At 36.6% G+C, this 24,542-nt stretch overlaps 1 protein-coding gene across 3 annotated transcripts in view; it reads left to right on the top strand.

Moving 5' to 3' along the window:
- The first annotated feature begins 971 nt into the window (after window positions 1–971).
- The window catches only part of LOC125231265 (protein lozenge-like), a 102,347-nt gene continuing 78,776 nt past the window's right edge, over window positions 972–24,542 (top strand). The window contains exons 1-2 of one of the 3 annotated variants that reach the window (XM_048136659.1): window positions 972–1,760; window positions 15,821–16,060. In XM_048136659.1, the coding sequence (XP_047992616.1) occupies window positions 1,637–1,760; window positions 15,821–16,060 (364 nt within the window). In that variant the 5' untranslated portion in view covers window positions 972–1,636. The remainder of the gene's footprint in view (window positions 1,761–15,820; window positions 16,061–24,542) is intronic. The other 2 variants (XM_048136660.1, XM_048136661.1) reach the window with 2 other exon arrangements.

Genomic DNA, 24,542 nt, shown 5'->3' on the forward strand with positions numbered 1-24,542 from the left:
GTGGCAAACTCTTCCTATTATTATTATTGACTGGCCCAATCTGTCATTCAAAAAACATCTAAATTTAAAACCGCCTTAGAACCCCCAAAAGGCACTTACCTAGTTTTACTCTCAGGTACTCCAATACTCCGTTCCTCACCCGGGACGTCCGCGGCGTGACGCAACAGGTGCATTTTTCCGTCCGCGCGTCTTCGCGACGGGGGCGGGCCCGCGCCACGCCCACCGCTCGCCACGCCCACCGCCGTCTTACGAAACTTTGCGAAAAGAATTGTTCGCCATGGCTTAAAGGAGTAGCATCCATGGCGCTAAGTTAAAAAAAAAAAAAACTCGAGCGCTATTCATTTGTTTTTCACGGTATTTTGGCGCGCACTTGAAACATATATTTATTGCGCGGTGTAGAATTCATTTTACATTGGAAATTGGATTAGTTTAGTACCTATGTAGGTAGTATATGTAATAATTAACTGTACAGAGTAAACTGATAATTAAAACGTACAATTTCAAATTCAGTCGACAACATAATTAAGTCCCTGATATAATAAACTGACCACAAGCATTATTAATTGTAGTTGAGCGTGAAACGTTATTAGAATTATTCATATTATTCAGCTTAAAATATTAATTATAAATATTATACATAATATCATGTCACTTGTTAACAAACTAAACTGTTTGAAAATCTGAGAATAATTACGAACGCTGTCTTTCTTGATGTCTCTTTTCACTCAAACCGCAACGCCTAGAGCAGAAGAGCGAGACATATCTACGAAATGAAAAAGCTTATAATATTTCCCCCGCAACAATAGAGCTAAACAAAAATATTAATGGCACAACTTTTCTACATCCCGCTCTCTCATGGCATAAAGAGACGAGTGTGAATAGGATAGAGTTGCATTTTCCCAACAAATGAAGCGTGGCCGGACCGCAGTTTGACCGCAGAGTGACAGACGGGCTCAGTCGAACACGGTCGGGCGGCGAGGCACCACGCGCGCTCACGAGCTTACCCGACCGCTCACGGACATACCCGAAGTTGACGCACCGGGAAACTCGGACGCAACAGCTGATCGCATCTCGCCCGCGCACGTTCGAGATACTCGCGCTTCTAAGAACTTATAATCCGAATGTCGTCGAATTTGTATAAAATTATTAGACGCCTCGTGACTCAGCTAAGATGACGAAAGTCAAACTGAAGCCAAGGGCGACGTAGAATGTGAACGAACTGAGGAAAAATTGTTTTTAATTGTGAGTTTATGTGTTTGTTGTGTATAAAGACTAATTAGTTGTAACGGACTTCTTGCTATTTAAAGACTGAAGTAATAGACATTTTAATTAAATCCAAAGAATAATTAGCAATAAAAACAATACTCATTATATCGGGAAAAACAAAAGACGTTACAACAAAAGAATCCAATTGGAAGTGCGCCAAACATTACCATAAAAAAAACAATTAGAGAAAGTATCGCCATACACAGATCCCAAACAGTCAAAATCCACAGACTAACAAAAAAAAGTCAGAGTAACACGCCGCGAAGTGATCAAATACAAAGACTAATTAAACAAATCAGAGTAACAATTAGACACAGACTAGTTACCCGCGCCAGAGTAACACAAATCAGTGTTGTCTAGTGATGCAGTGATGCACCTGCCGTACGAGTCGCGGGGCCGACGCCGCCGGGACATGGACCCGGAGCCGTGGTGGCTTCAGTCCGTCGTCGACGAGACGCTGGCGGAGCACCCTGACCTCGGTGAGAACCATCTAGGTAAAGTTGAAAAAAAATGGCGGGGCATGTAAACAAAGATGGCGGACATAAACATTAGTGGACTTATTAGCGTAATATGTTGAAATTACTTGTACTAAATAATCATTAATAATACATATTATGGTTTATTCGTGAATTTTTGTGTCCATGACTATCTTTTAATTACAGAGTGACGGAGTTAAATAGAGTTTACATTTTTGCCATTTCTGTTGAGTTCTAGTTATACACTTAATTATGTAAGAATATTTTTAGACTGAACTATACGAGTATACATAATTAATAAGACAGATAAAGCAAGCACTTAATTATCATTATTTGCCAGAAGTAAGTAACTAAAGTAAATCATAGAAGTGGTAGCATTTCAATACATTTCTACTATAGTTTATTATATTTTCATAAATTTAAGTATATGATGTGTTATCAGGATACCTACGCAATAAATAAATACCTATCCATAATATTTTTAGAGAAAGGACATTGTTAGGTAATATGTACTATATTTTGTTAACCCCCGACGCAAAAACGACGGGGTGCTATAAGTTTGACGTGTCTGTCTGTCTGTCTGTCTGTGTGTGTGTCTGTCTGTGGCATCGTAGCTCCCGAACGGATGAACCGATTTAGATTTAGTTCTTTTTTTTGTCTAAAAGCTGAGTTAGTCGGGAGTGTTCTTAGCCATATGAAAATCGGTCCACTATGTCGCGGTCGGGAGTTTTTTCAAAATTTTAATTTTGTGGTTTGGGTTAGGTTATTATTATTTAAAACTAGTCTGCAATTAACTAATCTTTCACCTCAGGATGCCGAAGACCGGGCAAATTTATGTGGCGCTAGGCCGGGAAAACGCTAGGTTATAATTAGCAACCGAGGGGAATGATTTAGAATATTGAACAGTTTATCTAACTTATTGTTCATGGACTCACAAAAATTATTTCTCTTTCTTGGTAGGTAATTAGCCGTCTACAATAATTTTATTTTACATTTATTGTATCCGTTGTTACTGTTATAAGTATTAAATTACAATATGTACATTACGTCATATAGACTTCAAAATTAGTAATTTTGTTACAAATACATATTTAAAGTTTGAGGATATTACTGCACATAAAATATACCTAAATATAATAATAAAACTGACAAAACCCAACCCCGATTTTATAACAATAAATTATTACTTAGGTACACAAAATTAATTTATGAAAAATATTTCCTCCCGAACTTCGGTCGTTAAATTCTACAAAGTGTTATTATGCTATAATATTATAAGTAGATATTTTATGTAACAATCTATAATATGTATAAAGAGTTTGAGGAATTAATGATATACAGATACGATGAAGATATTAGCTACTTCAAAGAAAAGACATCAACGCAGACGGTATCTGATATGATATCTTTCGTGGATGCCGTGTCTTAAATATGTATATATTTTACTGTAGTAAAAACACGAAACTGTATCTTCTTATTTTTTTTAATTATTAAACAGTTCTTGTACAGTTTGAAAACATTGACGCAAGTTGTAAAGGTTCCAAAAATAATAATATGTTAACGAAACGATCAAACGACGTTATTGACCGGCTGCTTATTCGATCAGTTGAAGTAAGTATAGTACAGTACAGTACAGTAGTAGTAGTAGTACAGTACAATCATGTCAAAATGATAAGCAGCAAGACATTTCTAACAATCTAATTTATAACGTCACTATGACATAGTTCTACAGTGGCTTAGGGTTCCAATTGTAGGTACTGCAATTATGATGCTGATCCCTCAGTGTCAAAAATATCTTATCGGTGTCTCTGGTAACTAAATCCCCTTGTTTTTATTACTCTAAACTCTCTGAAGCCTATTTTTGTAAACCTATTTTGTACCCCAATCCTAATATAATTGTCCAAAGTCCAAATTTTTTTACAATTTGTTTTATTCAACTTGCCTTGTTAGTAATGTTAGTGTGCGTCAAAACGTAGAAGCTAAATTTGACCCACTTCCCGGTTTCCGATTGAGCTGAAATTTTGCACACATATGTAAATCACGTGACAATGCAATATTGTGGTATCATGGAGCTGATCTGATGATGGAGCAGAAAGATGGTCATAGGAACTCTGTTATGAAACGTCGTATCCCCATCGAGTAAGGGGTTTTTAGAAACGTCTCGGAGAGCAGTAGATGACTTGAAAGAAAGGTACAGTCGGCGATAAAAGCTTGTGCCAAAAATGAAATTTTTGCAAAAAACGTATTGTACCTTAAAGTTCACTTATATAATTTGCACTAATAACTCGATATTCTATTACACCTGAACTTTATTTTCGCCTAATTACCAACCTGTTTTCTATCACACTAGTATAATTAGTCCCAAGTCCAAAAACCGTTCCACAGTCGAAGAGACAAAACCTATTACAATTAGCGACAATCACCGCGGGTTAGGGCACTCACGGTAATGAGATCGCTGAATGAGCCCTAATGACCGCTTGTTCGACATAAGCGTCGATATTTCTACATGAGTTCCGAAAGGCGACGAGTGTTGGCCGATTGTAAGGTCCGGCAGATCGTGAAAATACTAGGCGATTCGTAAAACGTGGATATAAAATAATAATAAATAAAATAAATAAATATTGGGGACACCTTACACAGATCAACTTAGCCCCAAACTAAGCAAAGCTTGTATTATGGGTGCTAAGCGACGATAAACTTACTTAAATATATATAGAAAACATCCATGACTCAGGAACAAATATCTGTCCTCATCACACAAATAAATGCCCTTACCAGGATTCGAACCCAGGACCGTGGCTTAGCAGGCAGGGTCACTACCAACTGAGCCAGACCAGTCGTCACCTCTAGTTTTATCGTTCCCTGAGTTGTAAGCCTCGCTCTTCTATTTCTAGGTTATTGGCCTTTAGGTAGGTATCTGAAACATCCTAAAGAGCCTGATATGGAACTTGCCTGGTCTTAAAATAATAGTACACTACGATGCAAGTGCGGAAAAGAAGAATTTCCTTTCCGCGCGTGTATCAAACGATGTTTGTCAGTACAGGCCCCGTAACCGAATGGCATTTCTACGACGCGAAACGAAAACGAAACGCCGCGAAAGGTAGTCTGGCTTTGTCGCGCCAATACGCAAGAGCGATAGAGATAGATATCTACGAGCGTTTCGTTTCGTGAGCGTTTGTGAATTCGGCTACGCACGCAGATGGCCCTCTTAAGTTCGACCCGACAAGAAATGATAATGCACTAGGGCGCACTAGCACTAGGGCGGGAAAAAAGCACCATCTGTACCTACATAAAAATATTTATCAAATATTAACTTTAAATCATGTTTCTATGCATATAAGTATTTGTAAATTATATACCTACATACAGAGTGTAACAAAAATGGTGGTGATCCGTTTAAGGGCGTACTCTGTATCGTATTCTTATCAGGAAAAAGTAGAAGAAAATTTTTTTTTCGCTAAAAAATTTTCACTTTTGTATGAGCCGGGCCGCGCGAATCGGTCGAATCTCCATACAAAGATAAAAAAATTTTTTGCGAAACAATTTTTTATCCTACTTTTTCCTGATGAGAATACGATACTGAATACGCCCTTAAACGGATCACCACCATTTTTGTTACACCCTGTATATCGTTGTCTGAGTACCCACGACACAAGCCTTCTTGAGTTGACTGTGAGACTTAGTCAATCTGTGTAAGATTGTCCTATAATGTTTATAAAGTTTTGACGACCTAGCGGGTAGTGACCCTGCCTGCTACGCCGCGGTCCCGGGTTCGAATCCCGGTAAGGGCATTTTATTTGTGTGGTGAACGCAGATATTTGTTCCTGAGTCATGGATGTTTTCTATGTATAAAAGTATTTGTATATTATATATATCGTTGTCTGAGTGGGCACCTTCAACAAGCCTTCTTGAGCTTACCGTGGGACTTAGTCAATCTGTGTAAGAATAATACAAATACAAATACAAATAATTTATTAATAAAAACATAATTGTACATTAAAGGCTAAGAATTGTTATACATATAAGAGATGTTTTATACAGATGCCTGAGCTAGGATAGTTCCTGTGTTTCAGGCAGAATACTATAATATTTATTTATTTATTTATAAATATGATGTATATAGAAAATCCGGGGGACACTTACCTATACTAACAATTGGGTTAAATCACGCTAAACAATATTCGGTAATACATTACGTATATTTTTTGTCAAGTGTACACGAATCTTATAAATAAGGAAAAACCACCAGATGTCTAGCGGTCATTTACCCACTGCAAAAAGAGGCCCTATGTAATGTCATTGATTTCACACCTCTCTATCAGTGAGTTTGAGGCATACGAGTACTCAATTCGTTTTATGTGGACGCAGTTCATTTATGACTTCATTTTTTTATCATTTCTTTTCATTTTAGATAGAGATGGGCCGAATATTCGGTAAATATTCGGTATTCGGCATATTCGGCAAGTTTTTAATTGTTGGCAGAATTATTCGGTTGCATTGCCGAATATTTACCGAATAAACAAAGTAAATAACTAATGAAGGTCTTACGTATTCCAGTGGATAATAAGCTCCTTTTTAGTAGCTTTTTAAGGAATTGCTAAAACAAGAGAAACCTATGCGTCAAAATATAAATACAATTGTTTTTAAAAATTAAAAAATCGTAGTTCAAGAGTTGAGAAGAATTCAGAGTTGTTTTAACTAAGTTTTAGTTATCCACTAAATCATAAAAACATAGTTGTAGTAACGATTATCAATCATTTAATAGTTTTCATGAATCCCCTTAATAATATGGCGTAACCGAATATTCGGCCGAATGTTCGGTTCGGTAAGAGCTGAACCGAATGTTCGGCCGAATATTCGTATTCGGCAAAGTCCATATTCGGCCCATCTCTAATTTTAGACATTAGCCGTGAGCAATTGGTACATTCTTTCTGTTTAGGTTAATGGTATTTATTATGATCAAAATGTAAATGACAGAAAATATATATAAATACCAAATTATTACCATGGCAGTCATGACACAAATGAAATATTATTAAAAAAAACTATTTGTTACCCAATTCCCAATAGCTCAGGTCAAGAATCTCAGAACTGTTTGCTTGAAATATAAGAAAAGAGGTGTTATTTTTATCTTATTTGTTAGACTCTCAAATTCAACTTAGCCTTTAGGTACTTCCATCAAAATAGAACAAGACGAATAAAATTAAGGAATAAAATCAGTAGCCAGCCCATTAGCGAGGCGAAAAACTCGTTACGCGGGTGCATTAACGATAATTTGTTCCGACATCACACACGTCACGGAAACTAATCAACTGATTCTAATGACTGGATAGAGGAACAAGCTAATTCTAACTTACACTGATATCACTAGAACTGATATCACTTAGGACATCTAAAATGTATAGATATCATTCAAATAGGTTTATTAAGCACTAGCTTTTGCCCGCGGCTTCGCGTTAGAAAGAGACAAAGTAGCCTATGCCACTCTCCATCCCTTCAACTATCTCCACTTAAAAAATCACGTCAATTCGTCGCTCCGTTTTGTCGTGAAAGACGGTCAAACAAACAGACACACACACTTTCCCATTTATAATATTTAGTATGGATTAATTAAATTAGCCATAATACAGAAATAGATGGGACCGTCATTCAATGAGATGATATTAGGTACCTATGTTAAATTATTGACGTCATGATTATCACGTATCACGTAAAACCCCGTTTATTAATGAAGTTCATCGTCACTGCACAGATGTATCACCGCTGATTTGCATCCAAAGCGTCCCTCTATAAATAAAAATAGTCGCATTTTGCTATATTATTAGCTTTTTCCCGCAGCTTCGCCCGTGTTCTTAATTTCACCCCCTTAGGAGGTGAATTTTGAAAAATCCATTCTTAGTGCTCCTCAAGGCCTTATAAGGAACCTACGTGCCAAAGGGCCTGGCCGGACTGCCATGGTAAAATCGCCCCTGGCTAAATATGAAATATTGATATGCAGGATTATCGTATTGTTACTACATGTACTACTACTGAATATTATGCCTCAAACTATTTCCGTTTATGAAAAAAATTAAAAAAAAGAAATTTTGTTTTTTATTTTTTTCTTTAAAACCGCGTATCCGATTGACTTGTTCTTTGGATATTTTATAGATATATTAAGGATACATCAATTAAAAAAAAATGAACTTCCTGACTTTTTGTTAAGCACATTTTTTTTTAAATTTATGTTTTAAATAATTTTTTTTTACCACATGACACCTACTATATTTTCATATAATAATCGCGATTTTATACTCTATTACATATATTTTTATCAAAAATATTAGTTTGGATCAACAATGTCAAAATAAGTTATTTATGTATTTATTACCCTTTAGTACTTAGTACGTTGCTCCTGGAAAGTGATGTATGAAAATTTTGGCATAATTAATGGAAGATTTTTTTTTAATTGGGATATGTACATTATAGGCCGAAGTTATTTTTCATCAACCCTCCCTACCCCTCCACCCTCTGCGTCACCCCTTTACCCTCCCTTAAAGAGCCCAAAATGCGGTTTTTCTAAATTATTGACAAAACCGTTGAAGATACAGAAAAAGCGTGTAGCAACGAAATAATCCTTAATAAATTTACTACAAATCTCTCATTAACACTTTAGTGCTAGCTCTTATAGTTTTCGCGTGATCCGTCACGAAATTTGGTCCTTGCTGCAATTTTCTTTAAAGAATATTAAAGTGTTCTCCCAAAATGCTTACGAAATCGTCGAAATTTGTTTGATACGACTAAAATATTGTAAACTCATGACTATAATTTGCTATAATTAAATTAAGGGGATAAATCACTACCATGGATGGGACTTGAACTCACGGCTTCTGGATAGAAACTCGAGGGCTCTACCAACTGAGCCACCAAAAGCTCATCTCTAGTTAGCGAATCTTTCAGCTTTCTACTATATGAATCAATGGTACCCCTAGCGTTATTCATCTATCATATCTATCAATCTAGAGGCCGTGAGTTCAAGTCCCGCCCATGGTAGTGATTTTTTCCCCTGAAATTAATTCTTGAGTTTATAATATTTTAGTACTATCAAACCGACGATTTCGTAAGCATTTAAGGAGAAAACTTTTCATTCATTAAAGAAAATTGAAGAAAGGAGCAACTTTCGTGACGGATTGCGCGAAAACTATAAGTGCTAGCACTAAAGTGTTTATGAGAGATTTGTAGTAAATTTATTAAGGATTACTTCGTTGCTACACGCTTTTTCTGTATCTTAATCGGTTTTGTCAGAAATCGAGAAAAATCGCATTTTCGGCTCTTTAAGGGGGGGTAGATGGGTGACGCAGAGGGGGGAGGGGTGGGGAGGGTTGATGAAAAATAACTTCGGACTATAATGTACATATCCCAATAAAAAAAAATCTTCCATTAATTATGCCAAAATTTTCATACATCTCTTTCCAGGAGCAACGTACTAAGTACTAAAGGGTAATAATATATAAATAACTTATTTTGACATTGTTGATCCAAACTAATATTTTTGATAAAAATATATGTAATAGAGTATAAAATCGCGATTATTATATGAAAATATAGTAGGTGTCGCTAACTCGTATGTGGTAAAAAAAAATAATTTAAAACATAAATTTTAAAAAATGTACTTAACAAAAAGTCAGGAAGTTCATTTATTTTTAATTGATGTATCCCTAATATATCTATAAAATATCCAAAGAACAAGTTAATCGGATACGTGGTTTTAAAGAAAATTTGTGACCTCTAGGACCAGCGGTTTCGGCTGTACGTTGATATGTCAGTCAGTCCGTCAGTCAATCAGTTTCTTCTTTTATATATTTATATAAATGCATTTCAGATAAGAGAAGGTGATTTTACAAGCGCCGAATTAGCAAGAAAGGGGTAGGATTTAGTCATCATTGTCTATCCGATGTCCCCATCGTTTGCTATTAGATAACTAAACACATTGTCTCTTTAACACTTTACCCCATTAGTGCAACACTGACCATTGCGTTTCGTTTCTAGTGTTAAGGAATGCCTATGCGGCCTGCTCTCAAAATTTCACGAGAACCTGTAGAGAATCACAGACCGACACAGGCAAATTATAATAATAAAACTACCGTGAGACACTGACAATGTAAAATCGGGTAACTCACGTAAATCGGGTAGTTTGCGTCGGGATACCATCGGCATGGTGCGTGCTCAATGAAAATGCTCCTCGTTACGGAGCGAAACATGTCGAGCGACCTTCGACAATTTTACGTAGTTACCCGATTTCACATGTTTAATACGACATAGGCAAAATAGATGAAAGCAAACGTATATCTTAGTTCTTACTCAGTCAATAAAATGTACTTAGTTCACGTCTTCTTATGCCAAGTTAATTATAATTAAACGTCTTCAAACCCCTTTATGAATGAACTAATGAACTCGTGTAGTGATTGAATTGTCGCCGGCGCATCCCTTATCCAACCGCAGGGCGGTTTGCGGCTCTATAACAATAAATTATACATAAGAATATAACTTAATGGTTCCAAGGAGCTAAGGTAACTAAAACTAGTGATTTTGTCATCCTCCGAAATCCTCTGCGTAGCTCTAAAAAATATATATAAATCAAAATAAGGTTCCGTGATCCAAAGAGAATATTGACCTCCACAACAAGAGCACGCCACTTATCCCGATCCTGCGAAGCTTCCTGAAGCTTCACACTGTTTTCCCTAGCGGTATGTGGGCTGCCACCAATAAAATTGGTCTTCCCAGATATGTCCTTTTAGCAGCCCCATCCTGTCCCATTCTTAGTACGTACCATAGAGGAATGGGCGACGGTCGCGCGATGGTCGCGCGACGGGAAGCATAGAAATCAAACCTTATCGATATGGAAGTATGAGACGCGACGGCGACGGTCGCATACATTAGTAAAGTTGTAACTCCATACATTAGTAAATGCGGGTTATTTGTATAGGCATAGTTAAGTGACATCTAGCGACAATTACGCGACTAAACGGGAAACTAAAGAGCACATGAAACTACTCAAGATTCAGTGCCACGGCAATAATTCATGACACACATACATACATACAATCATGCCTGTATCCCATAAAGGGGTAGGCAGAACACATGAAACTACTAAAGCTTCAGTGCCACTCTTGGCAAATAAGGGGTTGAAAGAAAACGAAACTGTGACATTGCAGTGACAGGTTGCCAGCCTCTCGCTTACGCCACAATTTAACCCATATCCCATAGTCGTTTTCTACGACACCCACGGAAAGAAAGGGGGTGGTTAATTCATGACATAATTATAATACTTAATGACATATTATAATGTAAGTTATCGATGAACTAAATATCGGACGAAGTCACTAGTGTCACTTTGTTCGACCAGAAAAATATCTAGGTATAATAATTACCCTCTATAATAATTAATTAAACCCTTGATGAATGAACTGGTGTAGTGATTGAACAGTCGCCAGCGCATCCTGGCCCTTATCCGACCGCAGCGGTTTGCGGCCTATAATTTGTATAGACAACTTCCGTAAATATAGAAACCGCGGTTACACTATTAATGCTTTTTATGACTTCCCTTTGCACAGTTAGTTTTTCCACTAACTAGTTTGCTGGTTAAAAATTGATACCGAGTTGTGGGTATTTTGAAATTGAAATATCTCTTTCTGAGTCCTTCCTGATGCAAAGGTTACCTACTTATCGCGGTTCAACGCAATAACACGGCAAGCATTGTGGGTACTTTTTCATTGTGTGTGTGTGGTGTGTATATTTGTTTTTCATATTTTATTTTCATGTTTTTTAAATGTATAATTAGGTTACAGCTAGCATTTATGTATTTCAAATATGTTTATAAATTGTGTTTGTCAGAAAAATTTAGTCTTACATTATTTGGGAGGTGATTTTTGAATCTCGCGTACGGGATTTTGTCACTAAAATACCGGTTGAAAACGGTGACTTGCTTATTATTTTCAGTGACAATTTTCTGAATTCGAACGCGTGAGAGTCAAAAATCGGCCCGCAGGTCATAATAATATTTTTCGCGTAAGTCCAGAAATGGCGACATTAGATAAAGCTTTTTTTTTGTTTTGATTAGTAGACTCGAGAGTAGGTCACTTGAGCTATGCAAGAGCGTCAATTTGCAAAAAATGTGTAATAAACCTATTTTACAACTATTGTTTAATGAACACCAAAGAATAAGGTAAATAGTGACTTTTGTTTGTGTGTGATCCAGGCAAACAAACATACCTATATTTACAAGTATATTTGTTTAATATTATTGACGAGCTAAATACGTAACAACGTAAGAAATATTGGAATATTTTTGTTGCTACTTTTACCTAAATAGACTGATGTAATTGTCCCATATTAAAATCAGCTCAAAATCATCCAAGACTCAATATCTTAAGAGTTGCGACATTGAAATTTATCGATCTCAGGGCAAATTTAAATATAAGTGAAATTCAATATCCTACTTTTTTTTTATCGTCAAGTTATTTATTCATTTCAAATTAAATACAATAAAAAAAAACCTAAATTAAAACTAAACCCAAAACCCATACAATAAAGAAAAAAATTGATCGTGATGCAGCGCTTCTTCGAATATCTTGGATATAAAACAAATCAGCTACACGCTTTGTCAACTATATAACCCAAACGAAATAACCGCAACAGGCTCTGTCAAACTGTTCGTCTCTGTCTGTTTGTCTGTCTGTCCATCTGTCTTTCTGTGTGTGTGTGCACATTTCTTCATCTTAACTCCTTGCAATAAGATGAAGAAATGTAGGTACTCATATTTATGAACTCGACTGTACCTATACGCACTCTACACAGGCTACAGCGCTTCTTAGAATAAGATGACGAGATGTTTCTTCTTCGAATATAATTTTAAGCAATTTTATACACCTGTAGTTTTAAGGACATATTGAGCAAGCTTTCATTTGGTACAATAGTAAGTCTTGTCAAATTTTAAGCTTCATTCATTATTAGTATTGCAAAGAATATCGTCTACAGAATCAGAGTAGGTATATACATTGGTTCGATTAATCAAATTATGGACTTATTAAATTCACCATCATTAACGCAAATAAATAAATTATTTCCAGAAAACTGGCGTCATATGTACGTATATGAAAAGAGGAAAAATGTATCCACTGTATATTTTTCCTGTAATGACTATATATGTACTTATAACATTTACATGTATTTCGTCCATGTTTTAAAATGACTTAATTTTAAGTGTACTCAGCATAACTTATTTAGTTAGTTGAATACAGTTTCTTCTGCGAAGTGTACAACCCATACTTTTTATTTTTATTAAATTATGAAACTTGTAAAATTTGACAAGAAAATATTGTAGCATATACACTTTTAACTTTGTTTTTATTATTTGTTTATTTGTCTCAATTTATAGTTTCTAATTACTCACAATGAAATATCAACGGGAAGTACCCTGATAATTTTAGTTTTTTTGGGTATATAGAAAATATGTAATTCATAGTTTTTTCACTTCTACCTTTTTTAACCGATTTTAAAAAAGTAGGAGGTTCTCTATTCGTCTAGATATTTGTTTTTACAGTTTCTAGAGTCTGTGGACCTGTGTGTGCGTTTTAATTTCATTTAAATACATCCGCGCGTTATCGAAATTAAATTAAGGAGGATAATAATCAATTCCTAATACATTTAATTATACCGCTTAATAGCCTTCCCGTACCTACAGTTTTCCGATAGTCCATGAGTTCATTTTAATCCTGTCAGTGCCACAGCATAACGCAATTATTGTAGTCAATGTTAGGTACATTAATGTTATTATCAGTAGTTTATAATTAAATACGTAGGTATATACTAAACCGTAGATCACTTTAGTTGAATTCCCTAGTCTTTTTTCAGTAAAAATGTTTAACCAAAAGGACAGATTCCTACTTCAGTACATTCTCAGAAAAATGACATCTACCAACTCTATAAAGGAACGAGTTTAGTTACAAATCGTCAACTTTATCTCTGCAATACGGCAAAGGTCGACTGGGGTCCGGAAATGCCGAAATATTTTGATATTTTCGGCCGTGTATGGCGCTACATGCGCGTACGCTTGACTTTACTATCTGCCCGATTCGCAATTTAATATACGTCAAATATTCTATCTAGATACGATACGGATCAGTCACTTATTTCGGATTTTTTTCACAACATTTATTTCGGACCACAAAATCCATACAAGTTTAATACACACCTAATACTACCACTATGTCAGCCAAACTGACGTTTATCATTCTCCCTTGCGTAGTTACTGTATCGGCAACAGCAAATAAGAATGGGATTATTAATTTATTTTTAGATTTCTAGATTTTCTATTTTTGTTCTTTTGTTTCCAATATACCACCTACATCTTTTCTATTGCCTCAAGGTTGACTGGTAGAGAATGCATCATGGCATTAAGTTTGTTTTTTGCACAGTAAACTTTAAATAAATACAAATAATCCTAAATACGATTCTCACTACATTTTATTTAATTAGTTAACTTTACAAACACTTAGGAGCATTTTTTTTCGCCACTTTTATGAAATGTGATATTTTTGAAAAAAAATATGGTATTTCTACTCAGAATCACAGCTTTTTCAATCCTAGTAGTTAAAAAAATTGTCCCTTACGATTTTTTCTTATTTTGTTACCATTTAATTCTGGGACACTTTGTCTCCCAGTGAGATTGAAAGTACTCGTGATTCTGAGTAAAATTGACCTAAAATTCCCTAAAAAAAAAAACAAAATAAAAACGTTACGTTGTCCGTTGAGTCACTTGATGCCGCCGCGAACATTGCTAAAAACCAAGCTTCCGATAGTTCAAGGTCACCCTGACCTAGGTCGAAGCTTACCTTTTTTCTGTGTGGTTTGCATGTGTTACTTGTAAAAATCTGAATCTGAGTCTATTAGTCCTCACTCAAAATTATATATACGAAGTGACGCGGCATTATTCCAAGTAGGAATCCGTGATATGTTTTTGTTTTGGTTTCATAACTACGAGTAAGTATATGCTTTTGGTAAGCTGTATTGTGCCATTAATCATATCGTCACTACTAAAAAAAACTTGTATCTTCGTCTGTCAATGAAAAGAAAATTGTAGTAAGTATGTATGGAATGCATATAGACTTACTGCGTTTTAACTTTGAGGAGCAGCGTGAGATACGAGATTTTTTCATAGTGACGATATGCGTTCTTTCTTTCTTCTTTCCATATAATTTAAATTTCAACCGAACACATTCGGGAACTACCAATACTGAAGTGCTGAGTAATAGCGATCGTGTTTAACCGTCCAATGTTTTTGTATCATAATAATTATTTAATCAGTGTGTAGCGGCGTTCAACAATTTTTTTTTCTATGAATATACTCGTAATTTGGCTGTCAACCAATATGGTCGAGTTATAATGATATGACCCCGGTCCTCGGTTCGGCTTGCGGCTACTACTGTAAGTGTAAACACAGTGTTTTCCTCAAACAATCGCTTTTTATCTAAGCGGTGTTAATTAGTAGCAACCCAAGCGTGTGATAATACTTTATTATGTAAACCGCATACTTGAACTCGAACTCAAGTTATGTCAATCACGACTGTGTTATGTGGAGTTTTATTGATTTTACCTCTACAGTATAAGTCATTTTTATTCGGTGTGACTGCGTTATAATTAATATTTCCTTTTAAAACATGAGATGTGTGCACGTTTTCCCAGTTAGATGCAAATATTTATTATTAGAGTATAAATTACCCAGTCCAGCATTTTAAATTCTATTTCTATAGGATGTGACAAGAATAAAGTAGCTTCATTTAATTCTTCTTCATTCAAAATGTAGGCTGTTCTCTTAATAATACAGACAAGAGGTTCAGATACTCATTGTTAGCTTAAATCTGTTGATTTTTTTGTAACTTGTGGTATCGAACATATATCTACACTATACTATTTAGTGTTGTTATATTGCTTTGTCCAATACAAGTTCTAACATTTAAACGCTGAGAAATATCTGATTTCAAAGACCTACATTTCTTCTTCGAAAAATTGAAGATTCAACAAAATTTTCTTATTTTCAGTCCGCACCGGCAGTCCCGACTACATGTGCTCGATGCTGCCCCAGCACTGGCGCTCCAACAAGACCCTCCCCGGAGGCTTCAAGGTGGTAGCCCTGAGTGACGTCATCGACGGCACGCTGGTCACCATCCGAGCTGGGAACGATGAGAACTGCTCCGCTGAACTGAGGAATAACACTGCTGTTATGAAGAATAGGGTCGCGAAGTTTAATGATTTGCGATTCGTCGGGAGAAGCGGGAGAGGTGAGTTCTAATCCATATAGTTTAAAAGCGAAGGATCACCACTGGCGCTCCAACCACCGTGCCCGGCGGCTTCAAGGTGGTAGCCCTGAGTGACGTCATCGACGGCACGCTGGTCACCATCCGAGCTGGGAACGATGAGAACTGCTCCGCTGAACTGAAGAATAACACTGCTGTTATGAAGAATAGGGTCGCGAAGTTTAATGATTTGCGATTCGTCGGGAGAAGCGGGAGAGGTGAGTTCTAATCCATATAGTTTAAAAGCGAAGGATCACCACTGGCGCTCCAACCACCGTTCCCGGCGGCTTCAAGGTGGTAGCCCTGAGTGACGTCATCGACGGCACGCTGGTCACCATCCGAGCTGGGAACGATGAGAACTGCTCCGCTGAACTGAGGAATAACACGGCGGTTATGAAGAATAGGGTTGCGAAGTTCAATGATTTGCGATTCGTCGGGAGAAGCGGGAGAGGTGAGTTCTAATCCATATAGTTTAAAAGCGAAGATCACCACAGACGCTCCAACCACCGTTCCCGGCGGCTTCAAGGTGGTAGCCCTGAGTGACGTCATCGACGGGACGCTGGTCACTATCCGAGCTGGGAACGATGAGAACTGCTCCGCTGAACTGAGGAATAACACTGCTGTTATGAAGAATAGGGTCGCGAAGTTTAATGATTTGCGATTCGTTGGGAGAAGCGGGAGAGGTGAGTTCCATTCTTCCTTTATAGTTTAAAAGCGAACGTCAGCAAAGCTGCTGTAAGGTAAGGAAGGGGAAGATTGAAGGATTTTCCTTGCGGGGTAAGAAAGGACGCCGGTAGTGCTTCGTTATATGCAACATATTTCATCTTACCCCTCAAGAAAAAATCTTCAATCTTCCCCCGACTTCGACTTCACCGCTCCTTAATTCCTTCGACCTTAATTCCACCGATCAAAAAAGACCCTCTCTGGTGGCTTTAAAGGTGGAGGCCCACAGTTATTGGACATGATTTCATGATCATCAAAAGAACGCTAGTCACCTTCGGAACTGACAAGGAAAAAGTGAAATTCCTGCGTTTCTCATATCAGTTACACCACCATGGAATCTTCGTCAAGAAAGCACATTAAGGAAAAGTACTGTGCGACCAAATCTGGATTTTACTCGGAAACCTAAACTGAAGAAGTTCCCCGCAAATTGCTAAATAATAAACACACACAATCATTTAAAAGATTCAGCTGCTTTTTGCCAATTTTGTCCATACAAAAACTTCATTCAGACACTAGTAGGAACCGTACACTGAATCAGCCGAACTTTACAGTCCAATCTAAACTCAATTAAATCAATAACCCGGTTATTAGACGGTTATAACCCGGTTATTAGACAGGCGGAGCAAATCACCCGGATTAGGGGAGATTAGGCCATTACGGCCGCTCCTAATCGGCACCGTCTCTGTAATGCCCGCAGTGTCCCGTGGCCCTAACTGCCCATTCTGTACGGAATAATTTGACTAATCGGAATAATAGTAGAGCGGCGAGAGGGTCTCGGAAAAAGTTGATGTGACTGGAGAGTATACTGCTGACAAGTGGTATCGTTGTGACCGGTAGACTTTACTGAGTACGAAATAATGACTTGTCACATTCTCAGACTGTGGGGGGGTTAACTATGACGTCACAAAGATCGCGGTCCCGGGTTTCAATTTTTTGCCAATTTGTCTAGAACCCCTTATCCAATTTTGAAAAATGAGGTGTCGATTGAAAGCGTATAACATGCTGATTAAGATTTCTTATATGTGAAAAGTATACTTTTGTTAGTTATTTTTTAATTAACAATAATGCAAAAAATACTTTTTTTTTACTCTCTTTTTTGATTTTTGTGACTCAAAAAGGCAATGAAAACGGCCACTTAGATAAAAAATAGGTGATATAAATCATTTAACTACATTATTAAGCTATATGTTGCTTTTTAAATTTCTACGATCGGATAATAAATAAGCAAACTACAACCACATACCTGTAGGCGGGGAGTACCGCTTGACACGCGTTCCCATACATTCGGCGTCTACCAAATTACACCTCGCGCAAAATTCGTTTCAAGCAGATATACCTCTAATCTTATTCATCGTAACCTATAAATATTGGTATCATTTGAAAGTACAATTAAAGTACTTTAAGAAACAATGGCAATCATTTTCTTAAAATCAATAATCGCTAGTCTGCGGTGGTTACAAAGGAAAAAAGTGGGTATGCAATTTGACTGGTTTCCTAGGTTTGATACCCTAGACGAGTTTAAAAGGGGAGGTAAAGGTTGTTCTCTGGCCTAAAAGCTATACAGAGGGTCAGGGGAGAAAAAAACTAGGGTTTAAATTTAGTTTTAAGTTATTTTTTCTTTTATTTGTTGATTTTATTGTGTTTATTTTTTTTGTAATTTTATCAAGGATACACGTTGGTTTCTTTTGCTGAAAATTCCCTTTTTTATGAGAAATGTTATGAATTATATGGCATTTTCCGATAGAGACTAAAATTAACTTTCAAATAAGGCCACATAGTCATACTTTTACTTATATAATATTAAGGGTAATACCAAGTAATACCGTTTGAACTCAAACGACTTAGAGGTGCGGTTTTTTGACCCAATAGGTATTAAAAAGGAATCGTAAAATCAAAACGATTGGGCTTCGGTCGTTATAAACATTAAATCACTAAAATGAAGTTACCTATAATGCTTTAGTAATTATAATCCTCACTTTTAGCCACTTTTCTCAAAACATAATTATTCAACAGAAGTCAAGATAACATTAAGAGCATATTTATTATTAATAATGCGATAGAAACATGAAATAGTTGTTGAGGTACACTTGTTAAGTACATGCAGCTCCTGCAAATACACTCAGTGTCAAAAAAATCACACATCTCAATCGTTTGCGTTGAAGCAGTATTGACCCACATATTAGAGAGCAGGGCACACAGGCCGCCTCGTGAGACTATGTGTGGCACTGAGGAACCAGTGAAGTCAGGTCTATGGATTGCTACACTGCTGTCCCGCTTGCACTAGGTACTTCGCCGGGGCTACCCTTAATATTATATAAGTAAAAGTATGACTATGTGGCCTTATTTGAAAGTTAATTTTAGTCTCTATCAGAAAATGCCATGAAATTCCTAACATTTCTCATAAAAAAGGGAATTTTTAGCAAAAGAAACCAACGTGTATCCTTGATAAAATTACAAAAAAAAAACACAATAAAATCAACAAATAAAAGAAAAAATAACTTAAAACTAAACTTAAACCCTAGTTTTTTCTCCCCTGACCCTTTGTGTAGCTTTTAGGCTAGAGAACAACCCATATGTCACTTTTACCTCCCCTTTTAAACTCGTCTAGGGTATCAAACCTAGGAAACCAGTCAAATTGCATACCCACTTTTTTCCTTTGTAACCACCACATACTGGCGATTATTGATTTTAAGAAAATGATTGACATTGTATCTTAAAGCACTTTGATTGTACTTTCAAATGATACCAATATTGATAGGTTACGATGAATAAGATTAGAGGTATATCTGCTTGAAACGAATTTTGCGCGAGGTGTAATTTGGTAGACGCCGAATGTATGGGAACGCGTGTCAAGCGGTGCTCCCCGCCTACATGTATGTGGTTGTAGTTTGCTTATTTATTATCCGATCGTAGAAATTTAAAAAGCAACAGATAGCTTAATAATGTAGTTAAATGATTTATATCACCTATTTTTTAGCTAAGTGGCCGTTTTCATTGCCTTTTTGAGTCACAAAAATCAAAAAAGAGAGTAAAAAAAAAGTATTTTTTGCATTATTGTTAATTAAAAAATAACTAACAAAAGTATACTTTTCACATATAAGAAATCTTAATGAGCATGTTATATGCTTTCAATCGACACCTCATTTTTCAAAATTGGATAAGAGGTTCTAGACAAATTGGCAAAAAATTGAAACCCGGGACCGCGATCTTTGTGACGTCATAGTTAACCCCCCCACAGTCTGAGAATGTGACAAGTCATTATTTCGTACTCAGTAAAGTCTACCGGTCACAACGATACCACTTGTCAGCAGTATACTCTCCAGTCACATCAACTTCAAAACTAGACGACTTTTTTCAATTCCGCCGCCTTACTATAACAACATGTTCGTAATTTAGCTACGTGAACATATGACAAACGAGTTACCAGGTAGATACAATTCCACGGCATCTGCACTCACCCAAGAGAATCAAAAATATCACTTGCTTGGTTTAAAACTTGACAAAAAATAAAAATAAAAGTGTAACTGTTGTTAGTTATTATCTATAATATATAAAAGAAGAAACTGACTGACTGACTGACATATCACCGCACAGCCGAAACCGCTGGTCCTAGAGATGCCAAATTTGGCCAAGTAGGTTCCTTATAAGGTGTAGAAGAGCACTAAGAAAGGATTTTTCAAAATTCACATCCTAAGGGGATGAAATGAGGGTCCAAAGTTCAATGTTCAACGTTTGCATAAGATTCCTTTTAGTACGCCGGCGAAGCCGCGGAAAAAAGCTAGTTTGTAATATTGAGGAAAGGCAGGGAAAAAAATCGTACATATCTGTGAGATTTTAGTTGTTTAGTTGGTAGGTCGGAGCTATTGGACTGGTGTCTTGGAAGGTTGCTGTTCGAATCCATTTTTAGGGTTCCGTAGTCAACTAGGAACCCTTATAGTTTCGCCATGTCTGTCTGTCCGTCCGTCCGTCCGTCCGTCCGTCCGTCCGTCCGCGGATAATCTCAGTAACCGTTAGCACTAGAAAGCTGAAATTTGGTACCAATATGTATATGAATCACGCCGACAAAGTGCAAAAATAAAAAATGGAAAAAAATGTTTTATTAGGGTACCCCCCGTACATGTAAAGTGGGGGCTGAATTTTTTTTCATTCCAACCCTAACGTGTGATATATTGTTGGATAGGTATTTAAAAATGAATAAGGATTTGCTAAGATCGTTTTTTAATAATATTTATATTTTCGGAAATAATCGCTCCTAAAGAAAAAAAAGTGCGTCCCCCCCTCTAACTTTTGAACCATATGTTTAAAAAATATGAAAAAAATCACAAAAGTAGAACTTTATAAAGACTTTCTAGGAAAATTGTTTTGAACTTGATAGGTTCAGTAGTTTTTGAGAAAAATACGGAAAACTACGGAACCCTACACTGAGCGTGGCCCGACACGCTCTTGGCCGGTTTTTTTCCTTTCTCCAAGTAAAGTTGGCCTCTCGCATCAGTCGCATCCTCCTAGTTATCTGTGGCGGAGACAAGTCGATGTAGAACTCGCATTTCTATATATTTTTCACGCACAACTCATTTATGAAATATGCGCGTTCCGTTATCAAGTAATAAAAGAAAATCTCCGCTAAACGATCACGCGATTAAGGCCCGTCACGCCGCGACAGCGACGAACAAAATAATCGTCTGCGGTGAGGGACGAACAGTTTCTAAATCACGAATGTGAAAACTCGCGATGCGCAGTACACAGAACTTGTCACAGAGATAACCCTACAGATCAGGGATCTTAACCGGTATTTTAAAAAACCCCCGAAACACACCAATATTTTGGATAATTTAGAGCTTATATATAGGGCTGAATTATGTATTTACGTAACAACAACTAATTACAACTTACAAGATTGTCTCATTAGAAAAAAATAAACCAAAGAACAAAAAAAAATACCGGTATTTTCGTGTGGAGTAATAACCGATTTCCGAGTTCTGATCCTTGCTACAAATAGCTTAAGTTGTGGAATGTTTCAGAGAAGTAAAATTATGGAAAACTTTACTTACAGAATAATATTAGGCTTTCTTTTTGGAAATGAATTTTCTGTTCCTATAAAATAGGTATTAAACTAACTTTGAATATTTTCCAAGTGGAAATTTTGAAGTTTAGTTACTTTCCGACGTTACATAAAAACCTACCAGTAAGTAGGTACCTACACCCTACTTTGATTGGTACCATCTTACTGTAAAATTCTATGCAAATTAAAAGATCATCAGCTTTATTTTCTACACAGTATTAAATTTTCCCACTGCATTAAGTTATTTTTTTATTCAATTTTACAACATCTCTCGCTTACTGTTTTTGACTTGTTTACTGTCTGAAGAGTGCGTAGCATTGGTGCTGTAAAATGAATATCAATTTATTTTCTATTACCGTACACCTAAATTGATCCACCAGTATTCAATTATGTTGATAATTTTTGTTCGTCAATGTTAGCCGACGAAAATATAATTCAAAATATTATCCAGGATACGTGGTCATAACATCCTCAATAGGTACTGTTTGTTTTCTAAATAAACTAAAGAAAATACTATTTAGTCGTTTAGAAGGTAAGTAAAAATGTGAATAATATAAAAAAATAACGATTTAAAATGTTATGTAGGTACATACTTCAGGACTTATTTGATTCTGTAATCTCTGGGTAATCCCGTATTTTTGCCACTCTGTGTGCAACATTATAGACACTACATAGTCGTATTTAGCTGTTTAATTTTGTCAATACATATTCTTGAATTTGTGAATAAATAGGTATTCATTCAATGTGATTCATTTTATTACAGTGAACCAGTTAATAATGTTACTTTCTTCAAAAATAATAGTCGTTTATAAAATGTTTTGAATTATAAATCAAACGTAAACTACTTTTTGATAATAGCAAACTGTGGTACAAAAGATACATATACGTATATATTCTGTGTGCTGATAGGGCCTTTGAATTTCACTGGCGCAGAAAACTAATTTTCTATAATGTCAAAATATTAAATACCTACTTAAGATTTCCTCACGCCATAAAAATCAAAATCGATTCTTGCTTTGGTCCCTGCTTCCTTTGTCAAAACTGTCATCTCGATGTATCCTAAGAATAATCAACGTTTCAGGATCAGGCGGACAAGGGCTGTCGCGTCGTGTGACAAAGCCTATCACGTCAGGCCGTCCTTTTCTCATTTTGTAAGTGCGATAGGGACGGACGACGATAAGGTTTATCACACTAGTGTGCTACGCCCGCAGATTCCTTTCCCACTTTCACCCCGATAGTCCCCGGATTGTGCGAGAACATATTTTAATTTTCAAACCGCACATAAACGACGTTCGCACTTTACTGTTCTATTGTGTTGCATCCAGACGACTTATCCACCAATTTTACATATCTCCATCGTTCTATACTTTCAATTCTGTACCTTCTTGTGTACGGATAAGGGTATATTTCGAGTGTTTCTGCAGGTAGTAACTACATATATTATTGGGTTGGAGATATATTATGGCCCCCATGCGCCGGAGTAGTAAAACGAGATCATTCCGTCTTCACTGAATATCATGGACAACGACTTTGAGTCTATATGTGTATGTATGCGTGTACATATTATGTGTACTACATAGATACAGGGTAACATCATGTGCTATTGTAAGACTTGTTATAAATAAGAGTTTTGAATGATTCACGGTTATTTTCATTAGACTTATATTGACCGGGATATAGACCGTGATTACCTTTTTGATTTTTGTCGAGCTCCCGATATTTCGACGCAGTTGCATGCATAGTTGTTAGTAAATAAGTAAATAGTCACAATATAAAGTACCTTGTTATTATAAAACCATTCAACTATATTAGGTACCAAATTGAATTATAGGCCAAAAGGCAAAGCAAGTTTTCTTTTGTCCCGCACAAAAAAAAACTTGACAAGACGAAGGCAATTCCATTTGTTTTTAAAGTTACAAAATAAAACGGAAGACCTTTTTTTAGGCCTATGGGCAGATAGAGGATATAAAACCGGCCAAGAGCGTGTCGGGCCACGCTCAGTGTAGGGTTCCGTAGTTTTCCGTATTTTTCTCAAAAACTACTGAACCTATCAAGTTCAAAACAATTTTCCTAGAAAGTCCTTATAAAGTTCTACTTTTGTGATTTTTTTCATATTTTTTAAACATATGGTTCAAAAGTTAGAGGGGGGGGGACGCACTTTTTTTTCCTTTCGGAGCGATTATTTCCGAAAATATCAATATTATCAAAAAACAATCTTTGTAAACCCTTATTCATTTTTAAATACCTATCCAACAATATATCACATGCTGGGGTTGGAATGAAAAAAAATATCAGCCCCCACTTTATATGTAGGGGGGGGGGGTACCCTAATAAAACATTTTTTTTCCATTTTTGATTTTTGCACTTTGTTGGCGTGATTGATATACATATTGGTACCAAATTTCAGCTTTCTAGTGCTAACGGTTACTGAGATTATCCGCGGACGGACGGACGGACGGACGGACGGACGGACGGACGGACGGACGGACGGACGGACGGACGGACGGACGGACGGACGGACGGACGGACGGACGGACGGACGGACGGACGGACAGACAGACATGGCGAAACTATAAGGGTTCCTAGTTGACTACGGAACCCTAAAAACCGGACTAGACTATCCCGGTTATGTAAGTCCATTCAGTCGAACAGGATTGAAGACTTAGGATTGCTCGGAGCAGTTGA

Source organism: Leguminivora glycinivorella, chromosome 11 (genome assembly GCF_023078275.1).
Source record: "Leguminivora glycinivorella isolate SPB_JAAS2020 chromosome 11, LegGlyc_1.1, whole genome shotgun sequence".
NCBI classification, from domain to species: domain Eukaryota; kingdom Metazoa; phylum Arthropoda; class Insecta; order Lepidoptera; family Tortricidae; genus Leguminivora; species Leguminivora glycinivorella.